The 20061-nt window shown below is 44.9% G+C and overlaps 1 protein-coding gene across 1 annotated transcript in view; it reads right to left on the reverse strand.

Moving 5' to 3' along the window:
* The window catches only part of LOC141133958 (dynein axonemal heavy chain 3-like), a 3453856-nt gene that overhangs the window by 1000300 nt on the left and 2433495 nt on the right, over nt 1-20061 (reverse strand). Inside the window, exon 52 of the mRNA XM_073623563.1 lies at nt 14422-14555. Within this exon, the coding sequence (XP_073479664.1) occupies nt 14422-14555 (134 nt within the window). The remainder of the gene's footprint in view (nt 1-14421; nt 14556-20061) is intronic.

Here is a 20061-nt window from a genome sequence, read left to right on the forward strand (position 1 = left end):
TGATTTTCATCCATATTGCCATGACCCGACATGACATTAAACCCGCAAGCAGTTTTAAATGAGATTTTTTCCTTTAAAAATGACATTTGGTGCAGGGACTGTTCTAAACATGGGAAACACGCGTCACTTTACAGGCATACTATAGACACCCCCCAGGTACGATATTTAAAGGAATATTTCACTTTTTTTTTTTTACTTTAAGCATCATTAAAATCACTGCTCCCGAAAAAACGGCCGTTTTTAAAAGTTTTTTTTGCATTGATACATGTCCCCTGGGGTAGGACCCGGGTCCCCAAACCCTTTTTAGGACAATACCATGCAAATTAGCCTTTAAAATGAGCACTTTTGATTTCGAACGTTCGAGTCCCATAGACGTCAATGGGGTTCTAACGTTCGTGCGAACTTTCGGTCCGTTCGCGGGGTTCTGGTGCGAACCGAACCGGGGGGTGTTCGGCTCATCCCTAGATATGATACACTTCAAGAACAAATGGTCATATAACTCACCACTGATACACATGAAAAATAACGTTTTTTTTGAACCAGGGAGGAGGGAGGTGGGAGGGAATTGGCTGAAGGATGACTCTGTACGATTGAAACACTTTTTAAACAAGGGGCAAATTCGCACTTTTTCAGAATTAAGTATAGAACCTAATCTATGGGTAATGAATAGGTGGAGGTACCTCCAGCTCTCCCACTTCATTGAGAGACTCCCGAAACCTCTCAGGAGCATGGAGGAGCTCAGACCGTTTGAGCAGCTTTGTGCAAAGGAACAGACAGGAGGGGAGATAACGCAAATATACAAGATCCTGGGAACCGAGGGGGAGCTGGAGGCACCCCCATACATTAAAAAGTAGGAACAGGAACTGGGGTCACAATGTAGTGGAACGGTGATAGATAAGATCCTGAGGATGGTCCATTACGTAGCAGTCGACACCAGAAGAACAGAAAGCCACTTTAAATGCCTTGCTAGATGGTATGCCACCCCGGACAGGGTTAGCAAAATGGATAAGACTAAATCAAACACTTGCTGGAGGGGTTGTTCAACCCCACGAACAATGGCCCATATTTGGTGGGAGTGCCCTACCATAAAAATCTTCTGAAAAAAAATACTAGGTTTGATAAAAGACATTACAGGGAAAGTAATAGTAGAGGACCCATGGGTCTGCCTTTTCCACTGGACCTCGGACTCGGTAAAGAACTACAAAACCTCCCTGATCCCTATAATGCTCGATGTAGCTAAGAGACAGATAGCGTCGAACTGGCTGAACGTCTCGAGCCCCTGTACTCGAGAATGGTTGTTCAGCCTTAATGAGGTATACAGTGTTGAGCGTTTAGACAAGGGAGGAGTCGAACCTGAAGAGGAGGATCACTTAGGGAAATGGGCAGCTTGGATCAAGTTTAAAGGGACCCGGGGTTATCTGAAGGAGATTGTTGGCCCAGCATAATCGTGTAAGCACTTTCTCCTCGACAAGCATTGTCCTGAGGGGTGGGGGAAGGGGAGAGTGGGTCGGGGGGTAGGAGGGGATAACCTGTCACTTGTTATAGATTTTAATGTGGATGTGTATGAAGAATTATCCCCGTAGGGAAATGCATTGTTATTGTTATAAAATGATAAATAAAGAATTAAAAAAAAAAAAAAAAGATAAAAATCATTGAGAAAAACGGCATGGGTTCCTCCCCCAGTTCATTACCAGGCCCTTCAGGTCTGGTATAGATATTAAGGGGAACCCTGTACCAAAATTTAAAAAGAAAATGGTGTAGGGGTCCCCCTAAAATCCATACCAGACCCTTCAGGTTTGGTATGGATTTTAAGGGGAACCATGAGGCAAAATTTTAAAAAAATGGGGTGGGGTCCCCCCAAAATCCATACCAGGCCCTTATCAGAGCACACAACCTGGCAGGCCGCAGGAAAAGAGGGGGGTATGAGAGAGTGCCCCCCTCCTGAACCATACCAGGCCACATGCCCTCAACCCTTGCCGGTGGTTGTGGGGGTCTGTGGGCAGTGGGCTTATCGGAATCTGGAAGCCCTCTTTAACAAGGGGACCTCCAGATCCCCCCCTATGTGAACACTGTGTGAATCAATGTTCCTGAAAAAAGTGTAGTTTTTAAAACTTTTTTTGCATTGATACATGTCCCCTGGCGCAGGACCCAGGTCCCCAAACACTTGTTATGGCAATAACATGCGTATAAGCCTTTAAAATGAGCATTTTTGGTTTTTCATGTTAGTGTCCCATAGATTTTAATGGCATTTTGCGGCTTTCCAATTTGCCGTGAACAGTGCATATTGTTCGCTGTTTGGCGAACCAGCGAGCACCCGATGTTTGAGTCAAACTTATGTTTGTCTCGAACATTGGGCTCATCCCTATTAATAATATATTTTTTATCTTCATGATACTCAGCTTGTTTTAACCTATTTCTTGCTCTTAATATGTCCTAATAATTATTTCAACAGTTAAACACAGTACAGTAGGATCTGACTCTTTGTTATCTCTGTGCTGAAAAATTTCCCTTAATCACACTGTGTCGGGCACAAGGCACCGCAAAGAACACATATGTGCAAACTATAGTAACCTATAGCAGACAGAAGATTCAAAAAAAGAAATAAAAACTAATAAAAGGGGAAAGTGTAATGTCTTGGGGTAATTATTATTATTATAATTATAATTATTATTATTCACTTTTAGTTAAGTTAATATATATATTTTGTAATTGTTTATAAATATTATTATTTATATCATTTTATACATATAGACATTTCATGCAATTGGAACTCTAGAAAATAACTGTAGTCTAGAGTTTCACTTTAACATCAGCCACAAGTCCTTCCCCTCTCTCTCATTTAATACTGAAGATACTTGCCTATATCCGTCTGAAGCTTTCTGTGCCTGCCAGTCTGCTGAATAGAGCGCCTTCAGCCTACCATCAGCCACGCTCTCATCCATCCACAACGGGAGTCACGGACACCTCCATCCACAGTAGGAGTCATGGACATCCCATCCAGCCTCCTCTGGACTTCTACAAGATAACACTGGCTACCTGTGATTGATGATTTGCCCATGTGCCTTCGAGTTTTGTGAGTGCAATCTTTTATACTTGCTTTTATTCACTTTTATTAAACAGATACACTTAAATGGTGGTGCCTTCTCTTTTATTTATTTTTACATCTCTGATTCCTACTGTATTGTACTGCCTGCCCTTATGTAGTAAAAGCGCTTCCTAAATGGTTGGCACTATATAAACCCTGTATTATAATATTAATAGTTTTGGGATTTTTAAGGTGCAAAATAAGGTCCAGTGATCTCAAGGAGTAGTATAAAATGTTTTATTTAAAGACAGAATGAAAAATTGTTAAAAAACAATTATGGCAAGTACATTTCAACACAATTTTATGGATACAGCACTTTGAAATGGAATTCCCAGCATGTTTTGCCCATATTCCTGGCTTCTTCAGGGATGCTGTCCATTAGCGGTACAAGCCTTCCAAGTCTCTTGAAATATTGTATACTATAATCAAACCACTATATGGGTCAAAGTGTCTGCCAGCGTCAAGGAAGCCAAGAGCTATAGGTGACCATAGGGGGCATTCAAGGACCAGAAAATGTAGTTTTGCAGTGAACTGGATACCCAGGGACATAGACTATCTGCACAGCAGGATACTCGTCTCTAAGGCTGGCATCCTGCAGTAGCATATGTGTCCCTGTGGTTCCAGCAGCCATAGAGGGAGAGTGATCTGTTCTGCAGCCATCGTCTCCCAGCTTGGGGAGATTGCAGCCTATGTTGCATCCGTTGACACCCGGTCTGCTGAAACAGTTATTAAGCTACCGATTGCTATCAGTCAGATATCCAAAGGGCATCTGTGTGGTGAGAAGCCTTTGGCAATCCAGGTGTACTGATCTTGCTGGTTCCTACTAGATCTTGTTTGCTGCCAGAGGAAATCTATTTTAAGCAGACTCTTTCCTCCATCCATTCTTGTTTTAATTGTCTGAGACATTATGGCAGGGCCATTCACAGGCAATCAACAGGAACCAACACAATCTCTATTCACCTCAAAGTCTGGTGTCTGATATTGTGTTGGTCCTGTGATTGTCAATCCTTTTCAATCCCACAAACAAGTTCCTTTACAACAAGGCATAATTGCTATTTAAAAAAAATCCCGTGTATTACCATTAATGCATTGGTGTATTGCTAGGTCAAGTGTAAGGGCAGGTTATCATTGAGAAGGGCAGGACAATCCAAACATCACAGTAGTTCCTTAAAGAATCATTGCTACAACAGCCAATTGTTTTTTTTTTTTTTGGCAGAAGACACTTATAAAGTTTCCTTTGCTAAATACCTATACCTGTTACCATTTTTGAATGTTAACTTCAGTTTTATCTTAAGTATAACCAGGGCTTTTTTTCAGCGGGAATGCGGGGGAACGCAGTTCCGGCACCTCCAGCACTGAATGTATGTAATAGCATGGGGTGTGGTGTGCTGGAGGGTCTATTGGTGTTGGCTTCTGGGGAATCTATTGTCACTGGTGGGGATCTGATTTTGTGTGAGGGTCTATTGTTACTGATGGGGAATCTATTGTTGCTGGAGGGTCTTGCTGGAAGGGATCTACTGTTGAGGGAGAGGTCTATTTGTATTGGCTGCTGGAGGATCTATTGATGTTGGCTGCTGGGAGATCTGTTGTTGCTGCTGGGGAGGGGGTCTAATGTTGCTTGGGTGGATATTTTGTTACTGGGTATGCTATTTTGTTGTGGGTGGTTCACTGGGAATCTATTGTTGGGGTGGAGTCCATTGTTGCTGGGGAGTCTATTGTTGTGTCTATTGCTGGGATTCTATTGTTGCTGGCTGCAGGGGATCTATTTTACTGCTTTTCTTTTTATCATTAACATGTTCCATACAAATGATTTAGCACCACAAAATGATATTTGGTTCTGGATTCTCTAAAAGGTGCAGTACTGGTAGGTGGGTAGGGGGTGGAATCAAGGGACGGTGATCAGAGATGGGTAGGGGGCAGAGAGAAGGGGTGACTCAGATGGAGGGAGTTCCTGCACCTATTCTCCGAGAAAAATAGCCCTGAGTGTAACAAATTGTAGGACATAGCTTTGAAGTTAGTTGAGGCAATCATTTCAAAATTAAAAATATTCAAAGATGGTATTATAGAACTCATACTTTGCTGCCCAAAGCAGAAATCCGATGGAAAGCTATGTAATGTTACTAGTAGACCTATTTTTGTTCTAATACATGGTTACTGGGGACGTGGCCAAGCGCATGGAGCAGTAGGACGTGTCTTCCTGGAGCTCCCGCACACACCGGACTAAACAAGGCTCTTAGCACTTTTCAGAACCAGCGCAAAGGTCGGTAATGGGGAGAAGGACGCCGTACCCCTGATTCACACATAGAAGGGGAAATCGACCCATTTTTCACCCGATTAGGACAGAACCAACACGGCCCCCCTTCATCCAAGTGGGTGCCGGCCCGGACCCCAGGCACACACGCGGCCTCACAAGGAGCTGCTTCACAGCGCTCCACACCTCACATGAAAACCAGACAGCGTGCCAGGTCCCCCGCAGACTCTGATAACGGTTCTGTCTGTTCTGCCTGCCATTCCCCTGAATCGCACCGGTCTTTTGGTAGATGGGACATGGAAGCCTACATTAAGGCCCTCCCTACCAGACATGACTTTGAAGTCTGTGCACAGAGACTTGAGCGCTCATACAAGCAAGAGATAACAGAGCTACGCAGAGATGTTACAAACAGACTGGAAGAAGTGGAGCACAATGTAGAGGAGACTGCCTCCACACTACAATCCCATGAAGTCATTTTACATGAGCACTCCCTGCAGATCCAGCAATTAATGTACCACCAAGATGACCAGGAGAACAGGGCCAGATGCAACAATATATGCATCTGTGGCCTCCCAGAGTCTGTGGAAACTAAAGACCTGGCCCCTGCAGTCATTGCCATGTTTAACGACCTGCTCCAAAAAGACAAAGAGGCCCCTCTGGAACTCGATTGTATCCACAGAGCCCTTGGCCCTAAGAATCCAAACCTGGAACATCCCAGAGACATTATTTGCAGAGTACACTTTTATGCGATTAAGGACGCCATTATGCAAGCAGCATGGGCCCAAGAGGCCATATACTTCAACGGCACCCAAGTGTCCCTACTCCTAGACATCTCCAAGCTGACCCTGGACATGCGGTGTGCTCTGAAACCCCTCACCGGAGCTCTTCAAGCAAAACAGATTAAATATCGTTGGGGTTTCCCATTTAACCTTTTTGCATCTCACGAAGGGAAGTCAGCGACATTCCGCATGCTGGGTGATCTCCCAAAGTTCCTCGGGACCTTTGAGCTACCACAGATCCCTATACCGGATTGGACACTTCATGCAGCTACTCCTGGATTCCAGGTCACCACAGGCTGGCAAAGACAATCCAAGAAGAATAAACGCTCTAAATCGGAAGCCTCCAAGGCGACAGATGGATGAACCTCTGCCGCCTGCTCCCTGACTAACCACATTTCTCTTCACAGGCACCAGACCAGTGAAGCCGTCCCTGTTTACAGTTCTGTTGGGGCATTACATTGCTAACCCATCCTTTATTTTTTACATACAGGTTTTGACTTTTTTCCTTAGAAATAGGATCTCCTCCTAAATGAGAGGTACCCCTGTTTGTAATTATTGTCCCCCTCCCACTACAGGTTCCCTCCTGTTCCCCTCCCTCCACCCCCCCTCCACCCCTTTACACAATACAGTTATATTTAGAAGCCGAGTAAATGACCCTGCATGCTGTCAGGTTTATAGTGTATCTCCTTAGGACTAGTCCTCCTAGATACTCATTTACAGATGTTAAAAATACACACAGCAATGCAGGGTCCTGAGCTGTTATGTTCATAAAAGAAGTTTATAGATGTTGCCTGGTGTGTGCGGGCCCCTCTGTGCATTGACCGCGACCCCCCCCACTTAGGGTTTTCAGCGCCCATAGTGGTCTTAGCTGACATGTTGACCACAACATTATTAGTATGGCCGTTGAGGCATTGGCTTTCTTTTTCTCCTTCTGCTTTTCTTTCTTTACCACTTCCTATTCTTACCTTCTACCTGTTCACCACTAGATGTCGCTCTACTCCCTTACCTCCTTACACCCTCTCCATTGAGACAGCGAGTCTCACCAATGTTAACTTTTGCCGACCCCCCAAATCAATTCCCCTATGGCAACACAAGCCTCCTTGAAAGTCTCCTCTCTAAATTGCAGGGGCCTTAATACCCCGGAAAAAAGAAGACAAATACTGTATCATTTTCATAAACCCTGTACCCAAATCCTTCTCCTACAGGAAACTCACTTTAGATCGGACACTATTCCACAATTTCTCCATAAACAATACCCCACCTGGTTTCACAGTACCAACCCATTAGCAAAATCCAAGGGGGTTTCTATTGCATTCCATGCCTCATTCACACAAGATATCCTTGACACCTATATTGATCCGTTAGGAAGATATGTTTTTCTTAAATTGTCATACATGAATATGATTTATACTGTAATTAACATATATGCTCCAAATCAGGATCAGCTGCAATTCCTCTCCTCGGTGACTTCTCGTTTGAAACGATTTAGCACAACCAACATGATCCCGGGAGGTGACCTCAATGCCACCTTGATACCTCATCTCGACGCCTCGACTGGTAAGTCCTCAATCTCCCCGGCCTCCCTGATCAAAATGCTAACACTTCTATCTGACTTATCCCTAGTGGAAGTGTGGAAAATACTACACCCCACCACCAAAGACTACATGTACTATTTCCCGGCACACTCTATCTACAGTAGACTGGACTACTTTTTCATCTCCCAATCCCTATTAGATTACTCCCTCTTCACCTCCATAGGCCTCACCCTTTGGTCTGATCATGCTCCCATACACACGAGTTTGGGGAACATCCCCACACACAAGAAGAGGACATCCTGGGGGCGTGGCTTGGCTGGATCCCGGAATGGCCGCTTGATCACAGAGCTCCTGCCACCCGAGGACCATAATCAGCTTTTTACGGGGTACTGTCGCCTCTTTCCATGATGGGGAAGTCTAATAGGAGCGTCTCTGCCTCCCGGACACCGAAAGACCTGGTCACACAACTCAGCCGGAACATCCCGGAGATATTCCGTACACTCCGGTCAGGCGACCACGAGGCTTCACAGACACCACAGGCCTCAGGCCCTACCTCCCCTAGTCACAGCTCAGACTTCCAGTTTGAGGAAGGAGACACTCGGTCTCATCGCTTCAGCCCTGCAGTGAACCTATCGGACTTACAGCACGTAGCATCCGATATCACTAACAACATCACAGGCACCTTGAAAGCGGCAATCTTAGACCTGAAGATGGACATTCAGGCAGTGGCGGCCCGCATATCAGATGTGGAGCAAACTACGCAGCTCCATACAGCTGCTATCAGGCAAGTGCAGCACACCTACGATGCCCAACTCTCATATCTTTATGATCTCCACCGTCAGGTCGAGGACCTTGATAATAGGGGCCGGAGACATAACATTCGGGTGAGGGGGGTCCCCGAGGGCATGGAAGTGGGCTCACTACCCCAAGTTATATGCGCCATTTTTAATGACCTCTTAGACCGGCCACCAGACTCCCCAATCGAGATGGAACGGTTACACCGGGCCCTCAGACCACCACCCAGGGATAATGAGCCCCCAAGAGATGTCACATGCTGTATAGTGAATTTTCCTCTCAAGGAAGAAATTTTAAGAAAAGCCAGAGAAAGAGGCCTTGTACAGCATAATGTGTAGAGATTAAACTTTTTCAGGACTTGTCACCAACTACACTGCAGAACAGACGCGCTTTGCGCCCCCTGCTGGACATTAAGATCTACGCAAAAATTTTAGCCAATAGAATGTCCCCACTTCTACAGAATCTTATCTCTTTAGACCAGGTGGGCTTTGTTCCTGGACGTGAAGCCAGGGACAACACCATCAGGGCATTAAACCTTCACCATTGGCTCACCACCACAGAGACACAGGGTTGCTCAAAGATATAGAACACTTTGGGTCCTTGTCATATTTAAAGATCAACTATGCGAGATCGCAAGCGCTAAACATTTCACTCACAACACGGGAGGTGGAACGTTGTCAGACATCCTTCCCTTTCCAGTGGAACCAACGGGCTATACCCTATTTAGGTATCAATATAACTACTAATTTAATGGACTTATATAGCGCCAACTTTAGCAAGGTTCTAAAAAAAGCACAACTCGACCTCAAGGAATGGGGAAAAATTAATGTATCTTGGTTCGGCCGTGCTGCTCTTTTAAAAATGGTAACCCTGCCACAGTTCCTCCAAATTATACAATGTCTTTCTATTAGCCTTCCGGTCTCTTTTTTCGCCGCATACAAGAGGATGTGCACACTGTTTCTTTGGAAGGGCTCACCGCCACGCATTAAGTTTTCCCGTCTCACGCGTCTAAAACTCAGAGGTGGTATCGGGCTGCCGGATCTGCACAAATATTTTCTAGCAAGTCACCTCTCCCGGCTCGTGGATTGGAATATACATGGAGCGGGAAAGGTCTGGGTCACCTTAGAGAAATAGTTCTCCCAAATCCCACTAGAGTCCCTACCCTGGATCTTACCCAAACATTGGCTACAGAAAATAGTAGGACACCCTCTCATCTCAGCCTCATTAGGAGCCTTCGAACGGTCAATTAAAACCTCGTCAATTTCCTCAATCCCGGGCCCATTAACCCCACTGAGGGGTAATCCTGACTTTACACCAGGGCTATCACCATCCTTTCTTAACCAAGCCTGGCCACACGACAGAATACTAGCGTACCAGTTTTATACAGGTAAAACGCCTAGATCATATGAGAACCTAGTAGACTTGTCCCCTCTCCATTCCTTCCCCTTCTGGACATACCGACAAATTAGACACTTCCTCTCCACCCAGGGCACAACACAGACATGGACAAGACCATTAACCCCATTTGAGGAATTATGTACCCGAGCTCCCCCGCTGAGACATCTCATTTCCTACATATACAACGGGCTTATAGATGATGCTACCTGTCCCACTGACCCAGCACGCACGAAATGGGAAAAGGATTTGCAGATGACCTTCACAGAAGAGGACTGGACATGTATCTATGAATACGTACATAAGGGTTCCCTTAATGTAGCCATTCAAGAGAATGGATATAAAATTTGAACACGCTGGTACAGGACCCTGGCGCTCCTACATAAATTTTCTCTGACAATCCCAGATACATGCTGGAGGTGTGGAAAGGCAAAAGGGACTATGTTACATGTATGGTGGGAATGTGATCTCATTCAACCATATTGGAAGGAGGTGCACGATCTTATTACACACATTACGACGTACTCCCTAACATTCTCCCCTGCTCAATACCTCCTACACCATACCCACTTAACTAAAAACTAATACTACAGGTCACTGGCAATGCACTTGGTGAATGCGGCTAGACTGTGCGTTCCAACACATTGGAGATCCACATCCGCCCCTACGATTGGAGAGTGGTTTCGTAGGATCTCCAAGATAGAGGAGATGGAGGAGCTGGTCCATATATCGCAGGAGCGAATCCAAAAATTTACGACCACATGGGCCTGTTGGACACACTTCAAACTGTCTCAGCGATTTGGCAAATATAACCCCTGAACCTTTCCAACTTTCCCCCTTAGGGGATAGAAGGTAGAGGAAGCTGCGCCGGGGCGGGGGGGCAGGGTGGAGACAGGGGGGAAGACCTTGTTCCCTTCCTCCCCCACCCTCATTTCTTTCCCTATTACCTCACCAATCCCCCTCCTACTGTTCCTTTCTCCCCTGCATCACTATTGTAGGGCTTATTCTCTGTGTAACTTGATCCCCCCCCCTCCCTTCCCCCCTCGTGCCTCTTTTTTCCTCCCTCCCTCCCCATTTGCTCTCCTCTTATCCCTTTCTCCTTTTTCTCTCCCCTTCTTCTTTTCTGTTATTTCTCTTTTTGCTCATAACCCTTACCCTCTGAATGGTGCTATAATACTCCTTCAATACTTACCTTGAAAGGGTTAAATAAGACAATCTGTTAAATGACCGATGTACAACCTAATATTTTGAATTTGATATTGGTTATGCCTATGTTATCTATCTGTATCTCAGATTTGTGAAACAATCTGTACCATGTAATACCCCGGTCACTGTTTACGTTCTCTGTTTTGTGCATCGGACAATAAATAAATATTATTATGGAAAAAGAAGAGGACATCCTGGAGGTTGAATGACAACCTGCTATCAGACTTAGTCTGCAGACAGGACATCATACAGACCATCAAACATTTAGTTTGATAAATTGCCATAAAAAACCTTAAAAATGGTAAGAGTTCTGGCCCAGACGGGTTTTCCTCACGCTTTTACAAGACGTTTGAATCCCTACTTGCACCTTTGCTAGCAAAAGCATTTATGCCATAGATGAAACCCTTGCCCCCTCACCTACTTTACTTCAAGCCCAAATAGTAGTTATTCTGAAACCAGGTAAGGACCCCTCCCTATGCTCCAACTACAGACCGATATCCCTTCTAAATATAGGTTTAAAATTATATGAAAAGATCCTGGCAAATCGTCTCTCACCCCTATTGCCCAAGAAAATACATAAAGACCAGGTGGGCTTTGTCCCTGGACGAGAAGCCAGGGACAACACCACCAAAACCACTCACCTCATAGCATATGCGCAACACAATCATATACCAACCTACCTTCTCTCCTGTAATGCAGAAAAGGCCTTCGACAGGGTCAGCTGGCCCTTTCTCCATGCCACCCTCTCCCAGCTAGGACTAGGCCTGAAAATGCTTTCACGCATCATGTCCCTATACTCCAAACCCTCTGCCATGATCTTGATGAACGGTACCCAATCAGAAAAACTTATGATCACTAATGGCACCAGGCAGGGCTGTCCTCTCTACCCACTCCTGTTCGCCCTGGTAATTGAACATCTAGCCCAAGTTATTAGAGCTAACCCTAACATACACAGTATACAAACCCCTTCCTCCCACTGTAAACTTTCCCTATATGCGGATGACCTGCTCCTTTATGAGACTCTACCCCACACCAGTGTACCATCCATACTTGCAGAGATCAACCGGTTCGGCTGTTTCAGTAACTATAACTAAACATCTCTAAAACAGAAGCTCTGAACCTTTCTTTGGCGCAGTGATTGTATGGATTTGTATGGAGGGGGAACCACCCAAGGTTGAAACATAAACTCTTATGCTCCCCCACCACTAAAGGCGGGACAGGCCTTCCAGATTTTGAGCTTTATCAGACATCAGCAGTGGTCTCCCACATCCTGGAGTGGTTCCCCCCGCCCTCGGATCAAAGCCTTCACCCTGGTGGAACAAGACTTGTCCTTGGCCGACCTTCGAGCACTTCTATGGGGCTATGATTGGGTTCACAAACCACTTTCAATGTTGTTCCCCCTCATTAGAGATGCCTTGGCAATCTGGTACCATAGAAAAAAGAGAGCTACTCGCTATGCTCCAAACTGAGCCCCATCATCCCCCTATTCGACAACCCAGCTCTCCCAAAAGGCAAGTCAATCAACATCATAGATGACTACAACAGAGACTCCTGGCCCACAGCACAACAATTTGTTCACAATACCCTAGGTACCTTTGTGACTAACCAAAGTAATACAACCTCCAAGGTAACGTGGCTTACACGTATACACCTGACTTCTTACTGTAAAAGTCTCCATGACTCCAAACAGATACACAGGCCCCTGACTGGTTTTGAACAGTTATGCACACTTTCAGAAACTCCTCGTCACACATTATCACTGATCTATAAACTGATCCTGGACCACACTCATGGCTCCCTACCTAAATACACTAAAACCTAGTCGGAGGAACTTGGGAGAGACATAACAGAGGCAGAGTGGGGTAAAGCCTCCCCCTTTTTCACAAATCATCCATCTCGAGCTACACTCATGAAAAAAATTATAAACTGGTGTCGAGGTGGTATCGTGTGCTAACCAACCTCAGGATTATGTTCCCATCAACCACTGACATTTGTTGGAGATGCAACTCAGCAAAGGGTACGTACGCTCACATCTGGTGGGAATGCTATGTACTCCTCCCATTTTGGACACAAATCTTCCAGATCTATACAGAAATATACGATAAACGGCTCATGCCCTCCCCTTCTATTGCCATCTTTTCCATATCAGCTGGTACTGTCAAATCACAAAAAACAACCTCTTAAAATTTTTCCTCAGTGCAGGGTGGCAATTAATCCCTAGACACTGGAAAACTACCTCCCCCGCATCCCTTATAGAATGGGTAGGTGAGATAAATAATACAATGCTTATGGAGGAGATGCAAGCCAAAGCATTAGACAAACATGCAAAGTTTTCCTTCATCTGGAGCATCTGGAGGCACTCTACTTCAGACAAACTAAAACATAGACTCTCAGCAACGAATACTCCCTGAGAGACCAAATTACCCCATAATCATGATCTCATACCCCGGAATGTAAAATCCCCATTAGGTTGAGGCTCGCTGTCTCTCCACCCCCCTTCCCCCCCCCCCCCCTTCTTGTACCCCCACAGCCTTTCCTCTCCTCAGCTCCTTTCTCCTCTTTTGCTATTGCATCCATCTTTCCCTAACTTGTTCTTTTCAGCTATTTATAGCTACACCACAAAATCATATGTATTCTGATCTCCCTATATGAGCATTTCCATCACTCAAGAGACTTGGAAATACTTCACCACTGTTGTTCTGATATTTCCCAATGTTCCAGCTTAAACACATTGATTTCCTCGGCCTCTGGACCAAGCAGGTTCCCATAGGGCCATCCAGACCGATAGAAAATGGCACTTAGACGAATGTCAGCACTATGTTTGAAACTTTACCTCAAAGACACAATTTCAAGTTGCCTATGCAATAGAATGCACTATATTTTTTATATGTATAACTCAAATTTGTAGACCAGAACACCTGATGTCAGGCACCTGGCCTAGTTCTTGCTTCTTTCTGTTTAAATATGTGTTAAAACAATAAAAACGTATTGAACCTAATACATGGTTACTGAGAACCATTGGTGGTGCAGCAAAATAAAGAACAAAGTTATTTTGTGTATAGACAAGAGTACTTTTAAGCACACATAGTATTTGTGAATTTAATGAAAAGCTTTCAGGTACCTTTCACATGTCCAAAGAAAACATATGAGTTGTATTGAAAGCTTGCAGTTTCAATCTACTCAGTAACCACTACAATAATAATGAATTAAATGTCAATTAAATCAGTCTTACAGGTTTATGTAATGACACACAAAATTCTCAGTGAAAACAACAAAACGTTGCACTGTTCTTTAGAGCATACATTTGCTTGGCAATAAGCATCGGTTTTGAATGTTCAGGTAAACAGTTATTATGCTGCAGATTTAATTAAATACCTTTCTGAGAGTGCAACAACACTCTGATGGAAGTGATGACACATGAACACAGCTTCGTTTCTGATTTCCTGTGACATTTCCACATCGTCAAGAAAATGATTTGCCACCTTCTGAAGTGCATCTTCAGGCCATGCCTGGTAGATATAACATCATGAAAAGAATTAAGTCAACTTTTAAACAACACACAACAAAACAATTGCACTTATATAATATTTTATGGATTTATTTACATGAATATGATGTAAAATGTCAACAGTGAGAATACATATAAAAATGTGCAGACGTCTCAATCGTTAGCAATCAGTGGTGAGTTTCTGTGAAGCAATAACTATGCCCAAAACAAAAAAAGGAATCCTGTAAGTTGGGTGTGATATTAAAGGACCTTTTTACCTCTAGGTATGGTAAGGCAGAGCTCCACTGATCAGCACTTCTTAATCGTGTCAAGTGGTCAAACAGGGAAATTTGCATAACTGTGCCCAGTAGCTATGCAGGAAAAAGACACCCTTTTGTCTCTGCAACCTAAATGGCATTTCTATTCTTCCTACTAGTAACTCTGGCTCAACATATACCTCAAATTTTGTATTGAAAACCTTGTATATGACCATGAATACTCCCAACACCTTGTTATGTGTATGCCATTTTGAAAACACAAATAAGCATAACAAACATATACTGTCTTTATTTTAATAAAATCAATGTGAAATAGGATCATAGAGCATAGGAATGCTGACTATTTAGAACATGTACAAAGTACCTGCAAATCAATAGGATGGAATTAATTGAGAATGAAAGTAAACAAAAGTGACCAAACAGCTACAAAAAAGTGTTGATTGGGCAGAAACTGTATTATGCAGTGAGCAAAAAAGAACAGATTTTTGAAACCTTGACCCCCTAGCTGTCCAGACTTCCAGCCAAAGGATAGAAAAGTCTTACGCAGGTAGCAAAAACGGAAAATTGTATACTTACCTTCCGTAATTTTCCTTTACTGACGCATCCCATGGCAGCACACACAATGGGTTGTGACTCCGCCTCCACAACCTGATAGGACTGGTTAGCTATAAGTTTTGAAGAGGAGCCCACCGCTGCATTCTCAGTAACTATCACCTTAGAAGGGTGGGATTCCGTGTGCTGCCATGGGATGCGTCAGGAAAGGAAAATTACGGAAGGTAAGTATACCATTTTCCGTTTTCCTGACGCATCATGGCAGCACACACAATGGGAAATAACTCGCTACATGGGTGGGTGCTTTTAGAGCATTTTATTTACTCAGGTACAAGGTATAGAGGAGTTAGATTGAATGATTGATCTTCCGAACTCAACCGTAGTTAATTGAGCCGGATCTATTTTGTAGTGTGACACAAACGTGTTTTTAGAAGACCAAGTTGCTGCCTTGCAAATAGTTTCCGCTGACACTCTGCAGTACGCTGCCCAGGAGGTGGCCACTGCTCTGGTCGAGTGGGCTTTTAGACTATCCGGTATTGGGAGTGATTGTATAATGTACGTCCTCTTGATGATTTTAATCAACCAGGTCGCTATTGTTCTTGGGGAAGCTGCTTGCCCTTTTCTAGGGCCATGCAGAATGACTAGGAGGTTTTTGACCTTCCTGAACGGTTCAGTAACTTCAAGGTAGGAAACAATGGTAGACTTGACATCTAAGGGGTGTGGATGACCTTCATTAGAGAGGAAGACTGGAAGATTGATTTCCGAGTTAAAGTGGAAGGTAGACGTCACTTTGGGTATAAATCGTTCTGAGGGTCTGAGAACAACTCTATCCGGATAGAGGACTAGATGTGGTTCTTTAATTAATAGAGTGTGCATCTCCGAGACTCTCTTGGCAGACGTTATTGCGATCAGAAATGATAGTTTGAGCGTCAGATCCCACAAGGATATTGATTCCAGGGGAAGAAATGTTTTTTTTGATAGAGCTTCTAAAATGGTGGACAAATTCCAAGTTGGAAAGACTGGTTTTCTTGGCGGCCTTATCTTCATGCATGCCTTTAAGAACTGAACTATGAGCGGGTCTAACGCCCATCTAGTTCCCATCATTGCGGACAGTGCCGAGACTTGTACTTTAAGAGTGCTCGCACCCAGGCCCTTTTCCAGGCCTAGCTGCAAGAATTCCAAGATATGATAGACTGAAGGAGAGAACGGATCCCAAGAATGTTGCTGGGCAAACGCGGTAAATCTCTCCCAGATCCTGTTGTACGTGCCATTCGTTGATCTTTTCCTGGCCTGTTGCAGTGTGGCCACTACTCTGAGTGAGCATCCCTTATCCAGCAGCCTTTCCCTTTCAACCTCCATGCCGTTAGGTGTAAAAGTTCTGGTGCTGGGTGCAGGAATCGACCCTGAGAGAGTAAATCCGGGCTCAACGGGAGCAGAAGCGGCTCCTCTGTGTTCAGCTGTAATACAGTCGCGAACCAAGGTCTCCTTGGCCAGAAGGGCAGTACTGCTATGACCGTGGATGTTGAGTTCCTCAGCCTGGCCAGAAATCTGGCTATTAGGGGAATCGGAGGAAAAATATATCCTAGGTGAAATTCCCATGGGTGGTGAAGGCAATCGATCCCCGCTGCTGTCGGATAATTGTTCCTCGCTAAGAATCGAATACACTTGTTGTTCTCTGGGGTTGCCGCTATATCTATATCGGGAATCCCCCATTTGCGGGTGATGAGAGCAAAGGCTTGGGGACTGAGAGACCACTCGTTGTTCGACACAAACATCCTGCTCAGGTCGTCCGCTAGTTGGTTTTGCATACCCGGAACATAAGTCGCCTTCAAATCCGTCAGGTAGATCTGCGCCCACTCGAGTATGGGTCGCACTTCCTCCATGAGCGTTCTGCTCCTGGTACCTCCTTGTTTGTGGATGTAATTTACCGCTACCATATTGTCTATACATAAGAGAACACTTTTCCCTTCTAGGAACCGTCGGAATGCTAGAATAGCCTGCCAGGCGGCTCTGAGTTCCAGGACATTTGAGACTATGCCCTGTGGGTGGAAAGACCAACGTCCCTGTGCTCCGTGATGTTGGTAGTGTGCTCCCCATCCCTGGAGGCTGGCATCCGTCGTGACTACTTCTGGTAGTGGAGGAACTATGGGACGAAAGCGTGTCAGGTTGCTGACCTGTGTCCACCACCATGCTGATCTTTTTACTGCCTGGCTGATGATTATTCGCTGTTTCATTGAAGACCCGTTCCATTGAGACAGGAATGCATTTTGAAAGACCCTTGAGTTCCACTGGGATCACTGGGCCATTAGGAAGGTTGAGGACATGGAGCCCAGGATGCTCAGACACATTCTGGCAGGAAGATGTTCTGCCGCCAAAAGGTTCTTTATTTTGTGAATCAATGGCCTTATCTTCTCTTGAGGCAGCCCAACCGTATTGGAGCTGGTGTCTAATTCTGCGCCTAGGAAGACCATTCTTTGAGTTGGGACCAGGCTGCTCTTTCCCCAATTTATTATCCAGCCGAACTGTTGAAGTGTGGAAATTAGAATTGCTCGATGCTGGAGGGCAATTTGTTGGCTGTCGGCCAGGAGGATGATGTCGTCGAGATAATGCAACACCCTTAGCCCTTTTTCTCTTAGGAGAGCTATGATCGGGAGTAAGACTTTTGTAAAGGTTCTGGGAGCCGTCGATATGCCAAACGGAAGGCTTTGGAACTGGAAATGCTGACGACCTATTGCAAAGCGTAGGTATTTCTGAAAGGTTTGGTGCACCGGAATATGCAGATAGGCGACGGACAAATCGACCGAGAGCATCCAGTCCCTTGTTCCTATTGCTAGTAATATGGACTGGAGGCTCTCCATCTTGAAGAATTCGACTGAAATTGTTTCGTTTAGGTTTTTCAAGTCTAGCGCTGGCCTCAAGTCTCCCGTCTTTTTTGCCACTAGAAAAAGCGGAGAGTAGAATCCTAAACCCTCTGTTCCTGAGGAACCTCTATGATTGCTTGTTTTTGCGACAGTTCTTGAATATAACTGGTCAGGATCTTTCGTTTTGGTAGAGAAGATGGTGTTCTGGTCAGTCTGAAGTGGTCTTTGGGAGGTTTGTGTTTGAATGACCATCTGTGACCCTCCTGGATGGTGGAAATTGTCCAGGAGTCTCTTATTTGATTTTCCCATGTCCGAGTAAATCGCCTCAACCTCGCCCCTACTATCGCGGGTTGGGCGTGCATGCCATCAAAATGACTTCTGCTGTTCTCCTGAATTGGGGACTTTAGGTTTTTGCACCCTCATAAAGGACGATTGGGGATTTCGCCAGTTTCGCTTGAATTCCCTTCCTGGTTTGTAAGATCTTGCCTCTCGGTATCTTTCTGGCAACTGGCGTCTAAACGGTGGATTTCTTTGTTTGGGTCTTCTATCGGAAGGGATGAGGCCAGACTTCCCTCCAGTAACTTTTGAAATTGCTGTATCTAGTTTAGGGCCAAATAAGTTGGTGCCGTCGTAGGGAATCCTACACCAGGTAGATTTAGAAGTCGCATCTGCGACCCATGGTTTTAACCAGAGTGCTCCCCTTGACATTACTGAAGCCAACATTGCCCTTGCTGAAGATCTTATGATATCCACGGCCACTTCAGCCACGAAGTCTCCTGCTAGGCTGAGTTCTTGCATAGCTGATATGATTTTTTCTTGGTCCGCTGCCTCTAGCAACAATTTTTCAATGTTAGCTGCCCAAAAGGTAATCGCTCTGCCGACCGCTGCCAGAGTGATCGCTGGTCTGCATGCTCCTCCTGCTGCTGAATAGGCTTTCTTAAGATCGAGGTCTATTTTTAAATCCATTACATCCCTAAAGGTTACGGCATCCTCGATCGGGAGGGTTACATGTCGCGCCAAACGCATTAATTAGGAATCTACTACAGGAGCTGAAATTAGAGGGTTTACCATTGGCTCCCTTAATGGGTAGAGTTTTGCTATCCTGTTGTTCAGACTGTTTTTTTTATCTGGTTTCTGCCACTCATCCTTTATTAGCTCCTCTAGCTCTTCAATAAAAGGAAAGGTTTCAGGGTCTTTTTTCAGGTTAGGAAAATACTTTCTTAACTTGCGTGGCGCCTCTTTCTCTTCCTCCCAACCGATTGCCTCTTTTACTGATTTTGCGAAGGGATCTATAAGCGCAAAATCAAACGAAGTGGGCATTAGAATCTCTTCCTCTTCTGGGGACTCTTCCTGAAGAGTATGAGAGGCTGATGGGGAGAGATCTTGCGGCGTATAAGAGGTTGAGGCCACTGAAGCCTGTCTGATGGATTCGTGGGCTGCCACTTGCATGATAGATTCCTTCACTGACTCTCTTATTATGTTGGATGCTTCCCTTGCATCCGATTCCTTTTCACGAGTTGCTTCATCAAGACAGACTTGACAGACTAGTTTAGCAGGTAGTGCTACTGCTCCGCAAACCCAGCAGGCATTGGCCGCAGGATGGGTGCGTTGGTCATCGCGAGGTTGACGGGATGAAGTCTCATCTCTATGGTGATGGGATGAGGTTCTTGACCGACTTCGTCTGGACTGAGAATGTTTTGAAGGTGATCGGTCTCTGCATTTGGAGTGCGTTGATCTTGATGATCTGCCAGAGCTATCAAAATAATATAGCATTAGTGGCAAGGCTCTCTTTTACTCCTCTTCACTACTTACCTAATGTCTGCCCCCCTTACCTTGT

The sequence above is a fragment of the Aquarana catesbeiana genome, linkage group LG03, assembly GCF_042186555.1.
Source record: "Aquarana catesbeiana isolate 2022-GZ linkage group LG03, ASM4218655v1, whole genome shotgun sequence".
Lineage (NCBI taxonomy): Eukaryota > Metazoa > Chordata > Amphibia > Anura > Ranidae > Aquarana > Aquarana catesbeiana.